Genomic DNA, 21,656 nt, shown 5'->3' with positions numbered 1-21,656 from the left:
ACAGAAGGTAAGTGATTTGCCAAAGACCGTATAAAGATTAGTAGCAGAGGTGGAAGTAGAAAGCAGAGCCCTAACTCCCGGTGTCCAACACCAGCATTTCCTTTGAAAATGATCCTGGTCTAGTCCAAAGCTGTCACCTCTCAGGCGTGCTATGTTCTGCTGCCACACAGAGGCTGGAGCACACAACGGCACTAAAGGACCTGGCGTGCTGCTTGCTCAGTCCACAGCAAAGCCAGGGCCTTAAAAGCAGCTTCAGCACTGCTGGTGGCATTGTTATAATGTAGAAAAACTTCAGCACAAGGCTGAGTAGTGGGGTTAAGACGGGGAGAAGGGGGGGAGTGGAGGCAGAGAGAACCAACACAGAATCTGGAAAATTTCCCAGAGTGCACATCTGACCCTCCAGCAAACTTCAGAGGATGAAGATCAGGGAGGCATAAAGATGACTAAATTAGATTTATTCACAGTGGGCAAGCTACACACTGTTTCTTTATGTAAAAAATCTGCACATGATTCCCTCTTCTACTCCATGGGAAAAAATGTATACATACATATGATTCTCCATCTGTTATAATTCTAACTCACTAGTACTTTATCGTAATAGGGCCTCTTGGAGCAAAGAGATGGATGAGATGACCTGAGGGCTTTTAGCTTTACCCTTTTCTAAGTTTCTATGATAAAGACTTTGGAAGGGTTAAATAATTTGAGAGACCATTTTGAGATCACCAGAAAAAGCAATACACATATATATAATACATGCACAGAGAGAGAGAGACTTTAGCTTGCCACTGTATCAGCTGTAATAGTCTTCAGTAACATATAGATTAGATAGGTAGGTAGGTAGGTAGGTACGTAGGTAGACGGATAGATAGACATGTGGATGGATGGACATAGGCCTGTGTACTGACATTGATCTGACTGCAGCAGAGACAAGAAATCAACTGCTATAAAAGCCTGGTCAGAACGTGGCTCTGGCTGCCTGGTTCTGTGGCCAAGTATTTTTTGGCTCCTGCCACCAGTTGATGGTGTTGGGTCAAGCCAGAGCTCTAGTTTCCTTGTTTGTGAACTGTATATAAGCATGCCTACTTGGCACCAGCAGGGTGAAATCATACTAATTTCAGGAAATTCCTGGAAAATCGATTGTCCTGACAACAGGTGCTACATGAGCACAAGCTACTTTTGATTTACTACACTGAGTTTAAACCAGAGAAATCATGGTCAAGCCACAAGCACATACACAGGAGATAGCAGGGAGACAGACGAGAAAAGATCACTTTTCCACTTCCAGAACCTACAGCATATGGCAGTAGTCCTCAGTTTTATCAGCTAGTGACACTTCATTCCAAGTAAGTGTACCTTTCTTACAGTAAAAACAGGAGCATAAAATGTATAAATGAATCCACAAATAAGTAGCTGTAGGCAGAAATATGTCTAGGGCAGGTGTTTACTTGTGGTGCTGTACTCCACAGAGAGATGCAGGAACAGGGGCCAGGTAGAAGTGCTTGGAGGCTTGGCTGTTGCAATATGACAAGGAAGCCCATCTTTCTTCTGCCAAGGTTTCATGTCAACATGAAGACCCAAGTCTGAGAAATTTAGGGAAAAGGATGGGAAGAAGCAGATAATTTCCAGACATTTGGGTTTCATAAGGCACTACGCAAAGACCAAGTTCCCACATTGTCTGAGTGAAAACAGGATGGATCTCTGAGCTCAGGGCTTGGTGCAATTGCAGCAGTAGCATCTGCCTACCGGTGGCTCTGCCAGTATTGTAGTCTAGAGCGTCTTGACAGCTGTGTACCTCCTACACTTGGAAGATCTCCAGCTGGCTGTTTCGGCTGGCTGGGGGCCAGTCCAAAGAGCCCTCACTAGTGCTTCGCCTATTTTCAGTGAAAGGAAGGCAGAATAATGGCAATTCTAGACTTGAAAAGATCACTGGACCCCCAAGTCCAGCACCCTGCTACTCCTAACTATTTACCATTTGTGTAGCAGCCGTCACTTTCTAGTTGTAAACGTGTTAACTGATGGAGTTGCCTCCCCTCTGCCTTGGGATACTGCAGAGAAAGCGAACAGAGTCTAAATTGGTTGTGTCCCTTAATCCCAGCCCATCACGACTCCTATTTTTAATGAAGCAGCATTCTTACAGAATGTCCTGTGTTAACCTTGGATATTGATTTACAGTAACTGTCACCTCCTCCTTCTCTGTGCCTTCATTGTTCATTCCTTTCTTATCCTCTGGCAGGATGAAATTATGGCTCCGATTTCACACGTATTGAGCAACACTTCATTACTGGTTTCCCCCCTCACTTCTCTGTTTGGTATCCTGTTTATGTTGTTTTACCCATAGGTTCAGAACTCTTCCTGTCTTTCCTCTCTACTTTTCCCCCCACAGGGCTCTGGAGTTTCATAAACACCTGGCATTTCATTACTTGGTAGTAGATCTTTAACCTTTCACTTGAATGCTTAATGTGCTCTTTGGTTCCTGACCTATAGATGTAAAACATATTTTATTAAATTTTGAGGAAAATGAAAAGACTAGTTAGATAAAAGACATCATTTTGTTTTGGTCAATTGTGGATTCACTGCTTTCCCTCCCCCACCCCGCCCAATATGTCATAATCAATAACTCTCCTAAAACATTTGTAAATAGGATTTAACAATTCAGAAGCACAAAGGCTTTAATTCATAAAAGCTTGCTGACATGTGCTTAAATTTGAGCATACAATAAAAATTAAACATAAGAGACATAGTTTCGTTCAATAGGGAACAAATTATAAACCACAAAAATGAAGCAATTGATTACCATTAACTTTCTTTTCTTAGTGGAGTGGGAGCAGATTTTTGACAATATTTTATCAACAAATTATACTGTTCATCCTTCATGATAAGCACATAAGTTTGCCTAAAATTACATTGCCTGAATTATGGCACATGCCATAGATACTGGCAATATCTGACAAAGGGAAAAGATCTCCATGCAAATCAAACACTTGATTTTCACAACCTGGATTTAACAATGGAGGAAAAATAGGCATTGCCAATAATGATGGCAAATCTTTAAACAATCAGTAAGTTGGAAAACAACCAAGGATTTGAAAGTGCTGTAGCACCAGGTTAGGTCAATGCCTTTTGTCCTTTGCTAATGATGTGTTTAGATAGCTCCCTCTTTACAAATAATTCACATGTCAACTCTTTCACAGTTAAAACACTGCACCTGTCTGGGAGAAGAAAGTGGCTTCAAAGCCTGCCTTCCCTCATTAATCAACATGTGAAAAAAATGTTAGAGGTAAAGCTGGACTAATCATGGGCTAGCTGCAACCCCTGAACAAATTGAGAGGAGGAGAAAGAAAAATGAGGAACATTTGCTGAGAATTCACATTCGTCTTTGTTTTTCTATTGTTTTCTTCTTCATCCTCATCATTTGACTGGAAATAAAGATCACTCTGCGTTTTCTTGGCATTACTGTTACACATGACTTTGTTTCTCTCGTACTGGGAAAATAATCATTTAACTCCAACACAGCTGTAGAGTTAATTTCTCTTTTCTTTTTTTTTTTTTTTAACATCTTTTTTTGTTTACCAAGAAGCCACAGGGAAAATGAAGAACATGTTGCTGGTACAATGCCTTTATGGAGACTCATGATTCCTATTATTTTGAAGGTGAAGCTAACTTCTTATTCTGAGACTAAATTTTAAACTCCTACGCCCCCAGTATATCCAAATCAAAGCAGAAATGTCACGTGCTGTATCTCAGTTCAGAGTTACTTCTTTTTTTTCCCCAGGAAACTGTCCAAAATACTAGTCTGCCTTAAGAATCTCAAGGTATTCGGGAGGCGGGGGGGGGGGGGGGGCGAATGAGTTATATATTAACATAAAAGAGTGAAAGCATGAGAGCTATAAGTTGTCCCTAGGCTGCAGAATGAATCTCTTCTTATTTTTCCCCCTCTTGATCTCTTTCTCATTGACCTAAGGATTCAAACACTGAACTACCCTCCTCTAACAGAAGGTACTACTGGAAACTCAGACCTTGGTGTATGTTCTCTTCCTTACTCAGCTCTCATCCAAGTCTTAGATTTTAGGGCTGGCACTGAATCTGTGACCTTTTTTCACAAGATACTGCTGACCAGATATTCGTAACAAAGAAAATCTCCATCACGACGCAAAAAACTCCAGCCGCAAAAAGATATGGAAACTTATGTCTTGAATAGACTGAAAAATGTCTTCTCAGTCTGGCTCACATGTGGAATGGAAACAACATCTCATTGCTCCGACGGGAGAGCTAGGTCACACTCTTGTGCCTAACAAGATGTCCTGTCCAAGAGTGGGTCACGCTCTTGTACCTACCAAAACATCAGATGTTCATTAAGCTGGGTTGGTCAAAAAAAAGCCCAGGCTGTGGGGCAGGAATATGGAAAAGATGAGAACTGCTGAAGAAGAAACTGGAATGCCCTGCTGCCTTTTGGTGGATTTATTTTCACCCCCAGGCACGAATAGAGCAGGAAGGAGAGAGTTAAAAGTGATCTGCACCTACTCTGTTACTTCAGACCGTATGGTTTGTTCTGTCCCCTGCAAGGGGAGGTGGCAGCTTGGCAGACCTGGAGCCGCAGGAGACTCGGGGTGAAGGGCAGCCTAAAGCAGGGGAGCTGACACTTTGCAGAGCCATGGGGCACCAAAACTAATGGCTTTGTAGGAAGCCATGCCTTTGCTTTTTGCAGTCCTGACACCTATTATATACCTAACATAACACATAGGAATTTTTTTTGAGAAATAAATAAATATCTGTTTTAAGCTTCAGAAAACGTCAGTAGTTTAAGAGATTACGAACAGATGATGTCCCCGCTTTTTTTTATGAACTCCAGCCACCGAAACACTCTCCCTCATCTCAGTGACTAACCCTGCACGCACAGGAACAAACATGATCAATTGCGTGAGCACCACTAAACACAAAAGCACTAGATATTTGACTCCTGACCTTAATATGGCCCCAAACTATAGGGAAATGTACTCCCACTAGCAGCAAAATGACCTGGTGACAGCTCCTGTACCACAGGAGATCCTGTCCCTCCCCACAGGTTGCTCTGCCTGGAAGTCACATTCTGAACCATGACCCTAAGGGTGAAATGTCAGGGACATCCTGCTGGGCCAAGCACTTCCCATCTAGTCTGGATTTTGCCCTTTTCCTTCCCTCAGGAAGCCGTAGTGCATGTCCGGGACACTGCATAGCCATCTATTTGTAAAGCCAGGTTTAAAGACTTGCTGAGACATTACAGTTCCCGCCCTGGAACTAAAAGTCCGTAACCTAACTTCCAGGTGCACAGAGTGATTTGCAAAGCATGGTATCGTCATCACAATAAGTTACACCGCTAAGACGTGCACTAAAATAATGTACAGTGTTATTTGAGAAATCTGCTGCGGGAAGGGAGAGAGAGACCAGAAAATATAATTGTAATGGGAAAAGTTACGGTAAGGCATCGGCTGAGCAAAGATCAAGCTACACATTAAACATGACCACACTGTTGCTGTCACATATGGTATTTTTGTCAAATTGAAGTACTTTGAAAAGAAAGTCAATTACTCTGCTGATCTTTGGATTTTCTAGGAAGGCCTCCAATTAGGCTCTAATACTGATGAATTCGTTTTCACTGATAAGTCAAATTCAAAAACCTGAAAATCTCCATTTCTGGATCCCCAAATTAACAAGGGATTAACATTTTAACCTGCAAATACCCTCATCATATCTAATAGGAGGACTGATTGTTCAGCATCTCTACATATCCAGTCATTTATTTTGGCAGCCATATATGAAATAAGGAATTTAATTTTAGGTACATGCATTTGAAAACATGACATTTCTAGATTAATATCTTTATCTTAAAAAATAACCAAAAAAGCTTCTTTTTTTTTTTTTCTTCTAAAAATGGTATCTCCCAGTATGATGATTCAAGATGTGCAAGCTGAGTTTGCTCAGAAGGAGTTCAAGTTCTTAGGACCCTGGAACTAACCTGGGTCAAAGTACTAGAAATTCTGTTACTATAAGAATTTTCTGGCAGGAATCAAACAAAACTAATAGCTATACACTATCTTTAAGTGATATGATCCTGTAATCATCAATGTGTGCATATGCATTTACATGGGCTGTTATCTTCAAAGACTGAAAAAAAAAAAAAAAACCCTAACGAAACCACCCCAAGGAGTTGCAGAACATGTGCTCCAACTTCTATTTTATCAAAGCTAGATCACAGAAACACTGCTATGGCTTTAGGGACAATATGTGGTAAAAAGCTATTTGCCTACTGTTAGAATTCATAATGTAGAAAATCTGTCTGCAGATTTCTCCTTCAAATTTTCTTCTAAATTTGCCTCAAAGGTTAATCTAGCCTTTTAGCAAAGCTTTACTTTTCTCATACAAACAGATGTCAGACTGTTTACACAGAGCAAGCCCAGTAAACATTGCTGTGGAAGGCTGCTAATGTGCAAAGATGTATGCTGTGTCCTTGCCGGAGCTTCAAAGGCCATCACACGTATGCACGCATTCCCTTACTCCCTCTCCACGTGCACAGCCCTGGCACGCTGGGCAGCCCTGCAGTATGGGACATCCCCGTGCCTGGGTGACTGGCATTTGGCCCAGAACAAGTAGCAGGGGCCAGGTCACTGCCACAATGAACCTTTTGGAAATACAAAGTGTGGCAAAAAATAATATAGCCTTAACTTAGGCTGTAAGTTAGCCTGCCCTAACTTTGTTCGAAAGTTGGTTTGACCTGCAGCTTGTTCTACAATCAAATAAGAAAGATAGCTTGAGCTTGGCTTCCTGACCTTCAGAGGCCTATCTGAACCTGTGATTTATGAGAAAATCAACTTTTTTTTTCCCCCTAAATTGACACAGATAAAAGCAGCCCTTCAAAAGAGGCTTTCAAATCTTGAAAGTGAGACTTCTTATGATACAGAAATATTACTTTCTTCACAGGGAACTGGCTGCTTTACACAAAGTTTGTAGCTCTTTTTGAGAAGCTCGGGCACTTGCTATAGTTGCAATACATTATTTTAAAAAATGATTGAGTCTCCTCAAAACTTGACATAACTTCTTGTCCAGAAAAAATAAAAAAATCACACACACAAAAAAAAAAAACCAAACCCCAAAACCTGTTAACTATCTGCTTAATTTTACTTAAAAATGAGTCTTAAGCACAGGGTTAGAATTACGCAAGTACTTTACTTGTTTCCCTGATCAAATATGTAAGTGCATTTACAGACTGCTGCCTTAGGGAAGTAGAGCGTAGAGTCTTCTGTACAGGACAGTTAAAGGTAAATCAATTAAAGCACAAACGATGAATGCCCATAGGTCTTTAAAGGCTGATACACTCCTAGCTGCATTTTCACTTCAACCACCTGTGGCTGAGAGCGTGCTTTGCCCGTTGATCAGAAGATCACATTTTTTTCCAGGTGTGAGCTGTAATGGAGGTTAGAGGTGGTATTTCAAACCAGTAATCTCTTTCGGTGTCCAGTGCATGTTGTGGGAAGCACTGTGTCTATAAATTAATGAAGTTTCTATTCTCAGCAGAGGAAAGAATCTTTGCCAATCCAAAGCATGAGTAATAGAAGGGGAGTAAATTAAAAGTACTGCAGTGTCATAGTCAACGTACAGCCTTGCAGGTTTTTTTGTCTTAGCTGGTGGAAGATCAGAAGTGCCTTGTGTCCCCTTACTCTGGCTTTCTGGGCCAAGACATAACCGGGGTTGCAACTTTGGCACTACTGCCATGAGTCACATCTCACCCAGAGGTGATGCTCTCATGGGCACCTGCCCCGGCCTGCATCTCCCCGCCTTTAGAAAGACCCAACACATTTTCTGTGCTCAGAAAGTCTCATAGGATGAATTATCATTAAGAGTGGAGGATCGGTTGGGTGTTTGATAGTTCCTGTCATTTAAACTAATTTTTGTCTCGGATGAACGTTTAACAAAAAAGCGTATCTAACACCTGGGACCAGCTCATTTGAAAGGGCAGTTCTTTTCCCTTCTCCTTCCCCGTTGCCATGGCTGCCATCACAGCAGGACTTGGCCTCAGACACAAAATCACTCATGTAAGAGAAAGGCCATGAAAACTCCTGAGGTTTGAAACTCACTCAAACCCAGTCCAAATCCGTCCCAGCTTGTTGAACTTTTGCGCACATCAGAGGGCCCCTTTGTCACTAGCTCAGAGAGGAATCAGCAGGAAATTGTGCAGGGGGTACACAGGGACCTGGAGGCTTCTCCAGGGCTTCTCCATCAGTGAGGACCCCAAACCTGCCTCCAGCAGGAATTAAGGGCCATCACAAGTCTCACCACTTTCTAGTCCAGATGCAAGGTGCAATTCTTTAACCTGACATCTCTGTATCAGCGCAGAGTGCCATTTAAGAAAAATTCTCAGACTCCACTAACAAGAAAAAAGCAAATAAAAAGCTTTTTACTGCACAGACCATTCCTTCTCTGGGGAGAGATGGAGAGAAGTAGCAAGCCATACGTGCAATTCTTAGCTACACTGCTTAACATGATAAGGGAATGCAATCAGACACTAAATGGAGCAGAGATTTTATTAAAACAAAGGGTTTTCAACATACTTTTACTTACAGAAGTAGTTGTTGTGTTAATTAATGGACAAAGGAGCTTTTTTTTCAGTACTTTGATTTTCTACCACTATTCAAAGCCTAATTCATCTTTTCTTCTTCTTTTTTTTAAGAGAATGAGCATGTAAGTCAAAATAAATATCTAAATCTGCTTATGACACAGTGCAAATGGCTTCTCTCTTCCCCACTGCATGCCCCAAATGGTGATACCAGAATGCTATGTGATACCTAAGGTGAGGCAAGGAAAAGTAAAACATCAACTAATCCCAATAACTCCTGCCTTTCAATGCTCAGCTGAATTCTCTATAGAGGAAACTTGCCTTGATGACTATAACTTACCTCTTCTCGATGTTCTTCTCCAGAGCGCTGAATATACCACCTAATAGAGGCTTGCTGGGACTTAGGAATACATTCCAGAAAAGTTGAATTAAATTCAATGCCAAAAATCACCTTTTCATCAGCAGTTTCATGACTAATGCCTGGAAAGCAAACATGGTACAGGAGATTAACCCTGACCTGGTTTTTAAAGCAATGGGAAAATAGCCTGATTCAGAACAGATGCTATAAGAGTGAGTGAATTATAAAAAAGCAAAAGGAAACTTAACTTTTAGCTTAAACTATAACTATGAGGATTTAGAGGCGGCTGCTAACCTTCCTTCAGTGCAACTGGTTTTTAAGGAGGTCAATAAAATCTATATCACGAGCTTGCTCCATTTTAAAGTTGAGGCTTTCACCTTTGAGGAATTTGAAATCTGACTTGTATTTTTCCTTTAAGTAACACAACTACTAAAGCTGAGCTAGAGCTGCTAAAGGTAGATGGTACGGTCTGGTTTGTTCATCCCAAACACTTCAAAGGAGTCACAGGGCTAAAGTAAACTGAAGTTTACCTTCCTTCAGTATAATCTTAAATGCTCTGTAGTATGTTTCAGACCAAACACTGAAGGAGCCATGAGCAGATCTGGGCTCCTTTCTTGCCCTTCTGTAAACCTGAGTAAGTAATTTCTAATCTCTGCACCCCCATTTCCCTCTCCAGTCTGTCTTACCTGTGTCTTATCTGCCTTACCATCAGACTAAAGCTGTTTCTTACGCCCTGCCAATAACAGAAAGGAAGGAATAACAGAAAGCAGTGGTGTCTCCTAAATCCAAAGTTAGCTCAACAACAAAATGAATACAATTTTGGATTGTTTTTTCAATATAATAAGTACCTATATGAGATCTATAGAAATTCAAGCTCTCTGCATTAAATGCTTTTCTTTTATTTCACTGTGCCACTGAGATTTCAGTAGAGCCAAACAACTTCATGCAGCCAATGAAGTCTCTGGGAGGGAATCTCACACAGTGGAGCACTGAATTTAAATAGGGTTTGGGGCCATAATGTTATTAATTATCGCAAATGGCATAAATAAGCCAAGAGCCTGGAGTGGCACAAGTCAGCTTCATGGTTTTATGGCACACAGGGGTCATTCCCAGCTGGATAAAATTTCTATTGGTGGTGCTACATCAGGGCAAAGGATTAATACCATTTTCTGTGCTAAGTCATTTTACGTTTGTCTAGTAAAGCCAACTCTTCCAGTATCTCTTTATCCTTCCAGGAAAATGTGCCATTGTCAGCCTTTCTGTTAAGGTTTCTATAACCTTGAGCTTTGCACAGTCTCAGATACCACTATTTGGAGAGCCATGGTAAGCAGCAAGGGGGGAAATTCTGGACCTTTGGGAATGAACAGGAGTTTTGTCATTGACTTTAATGGAAATGAGATTTTACCCTGACTTTTTAACTGTCTGCAAGCACACATGTACAGTCAGAGCCCTCTGTACTGTGCAACAGACTTAAGTCTTTGATCCTGTGGCAAGCAGCTCTGATTTCTGTAGTGACTCATGCCGAGATCTGCGGCAGGCATCCAGCACCACAGCGGCACAAAAATAACCAGAGATCAATGGCAAGTGGTGGCTCGCCCCGAATCAAACGTTCAGCGCAGCGATACAATCAATACTGTTTTGACTGGGTTGTTCACTTTAATAAGCGGCTAGAAGAGCCCCAGACAAACCCAAGCTCGGTTTCGAATGCTTTTCATTTATTTTACGCTGCCACAGAGATTGCTGCGCAACCGCAGGATTTCATACTGACAGTGCTCGCTGTAAGAGAAGTGCTGCAGTTGCCAAAGGAGCAAGCCAGACCCTTTGGCATCTGAAAAGAGGGTGTGGGAAAGGGAGGGGGGAGCCGACGGGGAGAGGGGGGGTAGGGTCTTGCTAATAATAGGAGTATTTAAGTAGCTGTGGGGAGGGGAAGGGGCTGGTTTGGCAGCTGGAGCTGGGCTTTGGGACTTGTGTCAAGTGTATGCAGCATAAGGGGAGAAGATGGCGTGTTCCCTGTTCACCCCTGCGGGTTTCCTCGCGGGATTATCTCCCCTGTTGCTGGATGAACAGAGGTCCTGGTAGCTACTTGTTAGGGATGCGTGCGATGTTTTTGCATCATGGGCACATCTTCCTCCCCTGGGTGAGCGCTGAGGAGGGTCACTTGCAAGGGACCCGTGCTGTCCCATGCTGGCTGCCCCTTATCAGCCCTGGCTCCTCAAATTTAAGTGTGGGAGGGGTAATGTATATGAAGTCTGTGAAAGGCAACTGCTTTAACGGTGTTATTCTGTTGGGCTCAGCAGGTTTTCACAGACAGATGGAGACCCTTACAGCAAACTTGGTTGTCAAAGTGACTAAAAAGCAAGAAAGGTGCAAAATACTCACTGTCTTCCACATCCCAGCATTGTGCAACGGGGTCTCCATATTTGACATCTTGCCTTCTGGCTCGCCTATGGGAAGAGCATGCAAACTTGTAACACTTCAGGCATAATTGCTGGAATTCAACAACAAAATACAGAGGAGCTCAGCAGATGTGGACTCGCATTGCTCCCACCCTACTGCTGACAATTACAGTCTTAACTAAAACCAGCCTCACCCTCAAAGCAGCATGTGGCCTAGAGAGATTTGTACAATTGACATCAAGAGAAGAGCCTGTGATTTGGGAAAACCACTGGGAGGGGAAAGAGAAAAAGGGAGAGAAAAAAATCTGCCTAGACTAAAGAGCATGCAATACAGAGACAGAAAGAGCATCTAAACCTGTTTTAGGAGCATGGGGCACGGGTCTCCTGGTGGGGTTGACTATCTTCAAAACACCTAAAAACATCCTTAATGTTGTATGTCATGGAAAAGATCTGAGGTTCAATAGGTGACATTCAAACTTGAGCTTAGGATCAGCCCAAGGCAATACTGACTAGTAAACCAACTTTTAAAACGAAGGGAGAAAAGCGTATGTTTTAATTTGGTAACTAACAATTGACAAATCTGATTATCTTTCATCTTTATGGACAGAAAAAAGCTTGAGACGATGGTCTGAGGTGGTCTGCTCCCTTCCACAACTAACTTGCCTGCTAATATCTGGGCGTGTTACTTAAACTCACTGAGATTTAGTGTAATTTCAGTCTAATAGCATTAAAAAAAAAAAAAAGTAAACTCTTCCTCTGTGGATGATTGCATTTATCTCTGAGGAGCTACAAACAAAAGTTTGTAATTAAAGTTTTTAGTAGAAGAATTGGAGACCCAGGGAGGAACTGGTTCCTCCCTCACAGCCCCACCAGAGGTAACAGGAGTGGGACCTCCTATGTGCAGAGCAACGCCCACGGCAGGACAGCGGGTTCCCGAGGCTGAGCTGTCCACTGTGGTAAGAGCTGTAAACATGCTGGAAGCACAGGCTGCTACACAGAAGAAAAATATTCAAGTAACTGTTCTACTGGAGGATTCCCAAGGCCAGTCACCTATCCCCTGTTTCGGAGCCAAAGACTTTTGGCCTTCCCACCAAACTGCACATCTGTTAAAAAGCATGGACCATCAATCTCCGTGTCCCAGCCCACCTCGGGCTTCAGCAAACCTCATGTGTCACTAACTTTGCAGTGAGCCTGAACACTTGCTTTTCTCCTTTCATTTATGCTTCTCTGAATTTAGTTTGCTTTGGCTTTGAGGGAAAACATATAAAGTTCCTTGACACCATGACACGATAACCTATGAGTCATTAACTTCAATGGTTTGTCTAATTGCTCAGGTCCCAGCCCTGCAGCCCCTAAGGTAGAAAGTCTCTTTCCAGAGCCTAAGCTCAGTCTGCAACTTCCGACCCTCACTGCAAGAATGGCAGGCTTCGTTAGGAAGGCTTCGTCCAAAGGGGAATGAAGAGGCTGTGAGGGATTCTAACTCAAGGAGCGAGCTCAGAGTTCTGGCTAAATCAGCCAAAAACTCCAAGAGACACATCCAGCAACTTAGGTACTGCACTGCTAGAGCCTGCAGAATGCTCTCCCTCCATGCAGATTCATGCTGCTGTCCTAGCTGGTGAGTACAGAAAGTTCAGATGAAACTTCTTTCACTGGGGAAAAACTGCTCCTGATGTGGTCAAATCACAGTACTTAAATCTCTGTCTCCCTCTCATGGCTAGACCACAAATACAATCGATGAGAGTGACACTCATTGAGCCAAGTTAGCTGGGTTAGTTAAATCAGACAGGAGAAGCTTGTTCGTTTAGATCAGGGAATTAAATGTGTTTTATTACTGACCATGCTGGGATACTATGTTAAACTCCACTTTATAACTACAGTGGTGCCCTATGCAAAAGGCAGAAGCTTAAGAGAGGCTCTTGCATCTCAGGCAGAGTCAGCCACAACCTGGACCTCCGTCTGAGCATCTCATGCCTTAAAGCATTCTGCATAAAAAAGGAAAGTGATGGCTTTATGACGTTAGCTGCAGTAGCTGAGTTACTGTCACACACACTTAAACAATGCTGTGTCGTCTTCACAGCTCTTTGAGCAGAAATATGAAACATGGCCAGAGTATGATCAAATTTTAAGGCAAATGACATGCTATGTAAAAAGGCAACGTGTTCTGATTGGGAACCTCTAAAATTCTTCAAGCAGCAAGATCTTTCACCGCAGGTTGCATTTTTTTTCTTACCTTTTAGAAGTAGGGGCATATCTGGAACATGAGTTTCCATCCCAGGCACAGTATGGGTCTCTGGCAAGGCAGCAGTCTGCACAAGCCTTCCCATACGTATGACATCTGTGCAGAGAGAGCTGAACCAATCCATCCCTGGAACCAATGTACAATTGTTGCTGCAAATCAGGCAAAGCGAATGCATTAGGAGCGTTCTCCAAGTAGCCCATTTAAAAAGTTCCCTTCTTCAGTGCCACACTTGCAGACTTTCAACCTTGTCCCAGATTTTACAAAACGAGGGAGAATTCCTCCTTTACCATAAAATGTTTCTCAGGGCTCAGTGTGAACTGGTCAGTCCCCATCAATCCCTGACAATACAGCAGAGAGGGAAGGGGGCTGCAGTCCTGGAAAAACACCAGCATTCAACACCCTTACACCTTTAGATTTGTGCTGTAATAAAAAATCAGAAGCAAACCATGGAAAGAATGGCTTAATAACACATTTAAAAACAAGTGGCTGGATAGCCGTGACGTTAAGAACCTGGGAACTAGGGATGACCTTGTGTGAATAAAACTTCATCTTCTGCTTCTGATCCTTAGGTAGGATGGGGATAATATTACTCCCCTCTGCCCAACGTGTGAGTAGATTGCCTGTTGAGACAAGGGTGGTCCGAGTGCTTGCAGTTGAGCTGGAGCTGGCTCATGCAGTCCTTCCAGCTGGCCTGCCACCTTTTTTCAGGGGAGATGGGGCCCAGCTGTGCTGTGCGTGCCTGAACGGCAAAATACCTCCTCCCGCGTGAGGAAGGCGTGTTGCGCCGGAGCTGCTCTGGCCACTTCTGCGGGGCAGGGAGGTATGGCTCTGGTGTCACGCTGCCGCCCGAACGTGCACGTAGCCATCATAGAGCCCGGAGCTGCCGTAAAACCGTTTCCCATCGGGAGATTCCCAACTGGGACTGGCCCCAGTGGCTGCCAGGATTGGACCACCCACATTTAGACCGCAGTTTTAGAGGGGACTGGTTTCCAGTCTGTGTGCACACAGATTTTAGCACAATGAGGCCCTGATCTCTCTTGACTACTAATAAAAATAACAACAATAATAGTAATAATAATTTGTTACTAGATTGTAAAGAGACGAGTATTTCTGGTGTCCAGAAAATGAACGTGCACTGACTTCATTCACAAATGCCACTACTGTATGACTAAAGATTTGTTCCCATGAATAATTACCAGCTTGGGTACACAAATTACTGTTTGTAAGCAAACGTGAATTAGGCAGACAAACAAGCTCAAACATATCTCCTTCTTTCCAGATACATTTTAAGAGTCATCCATGGAAAGCTTGGCCAGTAACAGGCATCACCTGAAAATAACAAGCTAAGTGCTCAGCGTACCATATATGCTAATTAAACGAGCTTGTGATTACCTGCTTCTGAGAAATCTCCATGGTCGAGATAAACGAAGGGTGCTGAAAAACGAATTAGTAAGGTGCATTAGTTTACACATTCCCCGTTCTTAATGAAAAAGAGCACAGAACTTAACATACAAAAAGTAAATAAAATTACAGATCCATTTTCTTGGTTTAAACAAATATTAAAACCAAAAAAACAGAAACACCACATTCATGCTTCCAAAAATACCTCCCATAAATTTTCCCTGCTGCTTATGAGGCAACAGACTTTAATTCTTAGAGTCTGCAATCTATCCCATCCTGGAGACTGGCAATGAGCCTTCACATCAACTTAAGTTCTTATTAAGCACTATTTGAAAGGCTTAGATGGCATTTAAGGGATACATAGGCAGATCCTCTGCACCAGGATGTATTTCACTGCTATGAGAGACAGTGAAATTTTTGTCAGTGACTGCTGTAAGAACAGGACAAAGCTCTGAGTATTATCTATCGCCTAATAGAAGATGATTAATCTAAGCCTATTGTTTAATGTTAATGCAGTCGAGGAAATAAGGGATGTTTTTTCAGCCCTTCACCCCCTTCATTTTTCTAGATTCAAAAACATAGAGGTAACAGTTATAATTCAATAAAAATGTGAAGGAATGTCTGCTGAGCAGGAAAAAAAATAACCTTTTTTGTGTTTTAAATATGATATGGTACGTTTGCCCTTGACGTTATATTTTAAGAATGCAGCAAACTGGTGCACATACTGAAACTGCTGATTACTTGGCAGGCCACTGAGTAATCTTGAAATTTTCAAAGGGATATTTATAATTGGTGTCCAAGACAGTGGGAAGACGACATGGAGATCCTTGAAATCAAAGTTTCATCATACACATGACATATTAAAAAGCATATGGAGAAATATAGTCTTTGAAATAATTATTAAAGATCCTGTCCTTACAATTGGAAAACACTGTCTCTAAGTCCCAAATTCATTTATTTAGTATGGACAGAAATTCTGGCTAAGACCTTGTATAGCACATAGGAGAGAGGATGTGAGAGAAAGTAATCAAAATGTCAGGGATGCAGATAAAATTGATGAAAAAGCAAGGGGAAAACTGAACACGAGCTATACAGAATGAGAAGAAAGCAAAGTGAGAATGCAAAGAATGAAGAAGAAACTACTAAATGGAAAAGAAAATCAGTAGGGAAGACACACAGGTCTCCATTTTCCTACTGTAATGCTATGTCGATGTCAGCTCCCTCACCAGCAATGAGGTTAATCAGAAATTGTGCCTGTGCAACAGAAAGGAGGTTGGGTTTTTTACAAGCTCTATTTATGAAAAAGTCATTGGTGTTAGCAAGGCTCCAGTTACTTTTCTCCTTTTTCACTCAGCCAGAATAACCAAATCAAAATGGTCAAAAACATTGAGTCAGCCTTCGCCAATAAATTAAAACACATTGATAATCAAAACTAACTTTGTTTTATCTTCTTTATGTTTTCAATTTCTAAATTTGTTATTTTAAAGAATTTCTCTGCATCTGCGGAATTTTGTTTGTTTGTTTGTTTTAAAAATAATTATAATTGTACTAAGAATAGTCCCAAAGCTGAGAGAATAGAAAAATTTGCATTAAAAATAAAATTCTACTCATAAAAAAATTTGGGCTCATAATAAGATTTCAAACTAGAACAAGGCATGATAAATGAGGCTTTCTATGAGTTTGAAAAATCATGGTCTGTTTGGTTCTGGACTTTTTTCAACTGACTTACCCAAAGAATACCAAGGCATTTAAAAATTTACATAGTGTCCCTCTGGAAACCTGAACTAGTTCCAGTAAACAACCAACCAGACAGTTTGGGCCTTAAAATCCCCTGATGTTGTGGCTGTTAACGCTTACCTTGAATATCTGCAGCTCTTCCAGGACCACCTCCTCCTTAGTCCACTTCTCCTTTGTGATACTCACAACTTTCAGGACTGTGCCTACGTCTGAAACAAATGTTTACCATGTAAACCCCACAGTTATGTTTCAGTACATATGTGCCACTCCATTTCATGCCCTGAAGATAAAGCTAACGCATCAAGGATGTAGCCTTCAAGCAACATCTATCCCTATCTGCATCTGTTGCTATTACATAACTCTATACAATACATTTATGGTTTTTACTGCATGGCTGAGCTAACACAACGGTAGGCTGCTTCTGGCAGGGATGGTCTCACTCTCCTGCTACGCAAACACACACACAAACGCAGACAAGCACATCCACGCTGCCAGCGAGAAGTTTCTGCACATTTCTTTGAGCCAGAATTGGGGCCCATATAACCCCAAAGAGATCCAGCTTAGGGGACTAAATTGGCAGAAAATTATTTTCTCTTTTTTATAGAATTAATTTTCATCCAGTATAGCACCTTAAGTAGGTTTCATTTTAATGTGGGGAGTTAAGTAATGCACTTTTTTCATTTATCTTTTCAGTTTAGGGAAATTTTTGAACAAAATCTCCATTCAACATCAACATCTCAATTTAGTCATTACAGAAATTGCTTCTTTGGAGTTATCTAGAGAATTTTTTTAAGTTAAATCTGTTCATCAATTTTAACCTGAATTCCTGCTTGGTGAAAAAAAAATAGCTGCTCATTTCATCTCAGACCATTACACATTGGTGAATCTTGAATGGCCTTAAAAAGAACCTTAAAAACTGCTCAGGGGAAGTGGGCTGGGTGCTGGGATGTGCAGCATAGAAATGACACAGCACAGCTTAGTCTTAAGCACTATGCATAGTATTGCAATGATGAAAAATAATACACTATAATGGAAAGAATGAGATTTTTCAGTCTTCTTTTCCCAAACTACTGAAGATCATATTACCAACCAAAGCCAAAAGTATTTCAGTTTGCCTTATGTATTAGAGCTTTTGTTTGTTTGTTTGTTTGACATAATTGCCAAAGCCTGCATATGTACAAGTTGGTTGCATACATTCAAACATATAATAAGCTTCTGATCTTCTGCTGTTCGAAATCTCCTGGGTTATTTGGCATATCTGTGTTCAGCCTCTCTATATAATATTTGAAATTTCATCTTTGAGTTTATTTTTTTCCATAGGACTAGTTTAGAGGATAAAATAGAACAAAACCATGTGCTTCTGGAAAAGAAAACTCACTTTTAAGGAAGGCACTGCAGATAAATAAATATCTGCATATTATGGAGTGCCACCTAGTGACTGCATGGTACATGCTGGCCTTGACACCTCTAAACCGGACGATTTACTCTGAAAGAATTAGCATTGGTGCTGGGTAGTAAGAGTTAACCTGGGAGTATTTGAGTTGCTGGTCTCTCAATATAATTTTATTCCTATGACAAATTTTATAGCGGAGGATAGCAAACATCTGAAAGCAACTTCTATAGCCACTAAAAGAATATTTTGTACGTTTTAACTAGTGAACTCATCTTTTTGAACAGCTAAGTTTTAAATTACTTTTTCTCACTGTTATCAGAAGAAAAGTCAGTTTTAGTGAGTACCCCCAAATCCTAGGCATCTCACAGCTCGGGAATGTGTTCCCTTTCCTTCTCTGTTGAGTATATTAAAGATTGCACTCAGAAAGCAACGAGGATTTTCCGTCATCACGGCTAAAGCTTATTGCCAGCCTTCTCAGGCAGCAGGGCGGCAAACAGCACTTCAATGCTCTTTTTTATGAAACTGTGCTTTTCTCTCTGACACCACTGTACTTGACTTGTGGGGATCATAGAGGGACTGTCACACTGTCTTTTTTTGGGGGAGACAACAGTTGTGAGAAGGATTGAGCTGAAAGACATTAATGGTCCAAGAGAGAGGCTATCTCTGGACTTGTGTGTGTGATAACGCAGCTGGGAAGCTCTTGGAGGCTGAGACAAACCACACTTTATAAGAGGCGACGAGTACTCTGTGACAATCCACTCCTTTCCCCAAATCACTTCCGAATATCCAAGCCTATCAAACTACACTATATGACACCAAATTTGCTTATAGGCCAGATAAAATGCTGTGCAACCCAATAGCACTGGGGCAGGATTCAAACAGAAATCTTAATTTCCCTGCAGCTCATGGCAGTAGCTCATTCACTGCCCTTGGATAAACCTTTTCACCTCCATGTACCTTGGTTTCACCTCCTGTGAGATGGGGGTAATGGCAATGACATCCTTACTAAAGCATTCAGATCTACCAGTGAGAAGTGCTTTATAAGACCTATTACTAGTCAGAGAACATCAAATTGTGGATTAAGAACAAGAAATTCCAGTGGAGTAAGAAGGTAGATTATTACTTCAGAAATGTTATGAATAGGTATGTTAATGTTTATTAGCATACCATGCTGTTGGGTGATTCATGAATTTAACTACTATGGTAAAACTAGACTTTTTCCTTAAGTCATATAACTATCATAAAAACGTAAATAGATACATAATTATGCATAAAAAAACCTGCAAAGCAGGTTTCTTCCCTGAGTAGTTTAACCTCTCAATCTTGGTCCTCTTGTTTGACACTATTCATGTTGCTAAGTTATATCTTTAAAAGTATTTAAGTGGAATTGTTGCCTTAGGCTCAATTTTAAATCTTTCTTAGCTGTTCAATGTCACATGACAATTAATGCTGAAGCACCATGTCACTACTGATAATAGGAAGTACTCCTTGAAGTTATTACGGTTAATTTTTTTTCTTTTAATTGGTTATTGACGTGCTGCCAGCAGGAATTGGAGCCAGCCTACCATGTAATGTAAAGACAGGTACTGAATGGTACTCAGAGAGTAAGAAAGTCCAGGTACTCTGACCCTTAACTGGTTTATCACCTAGGGACCAGGAAGCATTAAAATCCCAATAGTAGCAATCTCTTGAGTTGACAAATTAATCTAATCTTAGCATTTGCATGAAGACCTGGTACAGAATCATGAGCATCTAAATGTTTCCCGAAGCTGCATGTGTAGGAAAAAGATGTTAATCAACAGGTTTATTCAGGACCTGCTGGAGTAAAAGTGTTCTAAAGGATGTGCTTTGTGCAGAATGATAGTGGAAGTCCTCTCTCATACCTGTTCCTAGGAAAATAACATCATATTGCCCATCCTCTGCCATGACGTGATCCACCACAATCTGAGTCAGACGATAGTCCACGTTGATTCGAGTGAATACCGGTCCTCCCGTCACTGGGTAAACGGATTTGTACATCAGTGGATGGCGTTTAATAAAGCTAATGACTTCATCGGGAAAGTCTCTGGTAGACTTTATGAGCGGATCATAGGTTTTGCTTGGACACTGAATGAAAGAGAGAGAACAGGAAGATGAGAGGTTAAGAAAAAGTACAAGTAACCTGCAGGTTTCTTTGTGTGGTAGGAAAGTTGCCTGGTCCAGCTCAGCTATCTCGGTTTGTAAAGCACATTTGCCAGTGGCTGGTAATTTGATTTACAATTGAAAAAGCTCAGCGTTGATTTGAAAGCATGGGAGCACACTGGTGGTGTGTGCTCCTCTGGTTCTTCAAAGGGTCGTTTTCTCCCTCATTTCTCCACTCTCTCCTCTTCTCTTTTCATTTTTACCTCTTGTCAAAAGGTCTTCCCCCTCATCTTTATTTTCCTTTATCCTGCTCCCACCTATTCTCCTTTATCTTTTAAAACCACCCAAAACCTGTTAATTATATGCCCACACCGGCAACTACCTACAGATATATGAAAGCTTTGAAGAAAAATTCTTACAGGCTTTTCTTCTTTCTCAGTCAGAGATTTTGATAACCTAAATTAAAACTTAGAGGGGAGCTGAACTTCCTTAGCTTCTCCAAGATACTCAGGAAAAGAAGACAGCATTAGAAAAGATAAGTTGTCTGTTTGATGTTAGATAAAATGTGAATTAATTCATATTTATTGTATTAACATATCTGTAAACACAAACTTCTAATAGCTACATAAAGTTTTTGAGTTTTATTACCAAATGGTCTTTAAGACCATAACCAAGACCCTTTATGTTTCTTCATCTAGCAGTGTTCCTGAAGAGAGTACGAGACATGCCTTAATATTCATACCACTATCACCAATAATGAAAAGACATTATTATTGCTAACATTCAAGCAGTACATTCAGTACTGTGATGCACTTTGAACTTTTTTTTTTAATCATATATTGGAGCCAGCAAAACTTAGCCATAAACAATTTAATAATATAAGAAAATATCTAATTTTTCTTTAAATATTTAGAAACTACTTATATATAATACCATAATAGATGTTATCAGTGCAGGCCACTTTGGAAATTTGGTCTTATGAATAAGTCACAAATTCAATCCATATTCAAGCAGAAATCAAATTTTATGTGAGAAGAGCTGTGAAGCCAGTAAGAAATCAAGTTTTCTCATCCCAAAGCAGCATTTGGTCACCATTACTTCATTTTTTCAAAGCTTTGCTTTAAAACTAGAGAAAATCTCATGATGGGCTCAGTACCTCTGCAATGAATTTCACGTCCTCGTTCCCTGCCATACTCATGGGCACCTTATCACGTTGGATATTTTACAAAGACAAGGAAATCAAGTCTGGAGTGAAGGAGACCTGTCATGCTGTCTAGCTCATTGCAAGGCACAGGTACCAACATGCAGTTAAATTTGTTACAGGCTGAACTGGTGCAGGTATCAGTGTCAGGGACGTTCAACAGCAAGTCTCGAGTGCCCTCCGGTGGCTACCATGGGATAATCTCAAGTATTTAAAGTGCAGG

General features: G+C 41.1%; 1 protein-coding gene across 2 annotated transcripts in view; it reads right to left on the bottom strand.

Annotated features, from left to right (window-relative positions):
• SEMA3D (semaphorin 3D) overlaps positions 1-21,656 on the bottom strand; it is a 151,433-nt gene that overhangs the window by 3,884 nt on the left and 125,893 nt on the right. For both annotated transcript variants that reach the window (XM_075489611.1, XM_075489681.1), the window contains exons 12-17: positions 19,995-20,217; positions 16,839-16,927; positions 14,973-15,014; positions 13,572-13,729; positions 11,325-11,389; positions 8,928-9,067 (exon numbers count right to left, since the gene is read on the bottom strand). In XM_075489611.1, the coding sequence (XP_075345726.1) occupies positions 8,928-9,067; positions 11,325-11,389; positions 13,572-13,729; positions 14,973-15,014; positions 16,839-16,927; positions 19,995-20,217 (717 nt within the window). The remainder of the gene's footprint in view (positions 1-8,927; positions 9,068-11,324; positions 11,390-13,571; positions 13,730-14,972; positions 15,015-16,838; positions 16,928-19,994; positions 20,218-21,656) is intronic.

The sequence above is a fragment of the Mycteria americana genome, chromosome 1 (assembly GCF_035582795.1).
Source record: "Mycteria americana isolate JAX WOST 10 ecotype Jacksonville Zoo and Gardens chromosome 1, USCA_MyAme_1.0, whole genome shotgun sequence".
Taxonomy (NCBI): Eukaryota; Metazoa; Chordata; class Aves; order Ciconiiformes; family Ciconiidae; genus Mycteria; species Mycteria americana.
This window is presented reverse-complemented; position numbering and strand designations above follow the sequence as displayed.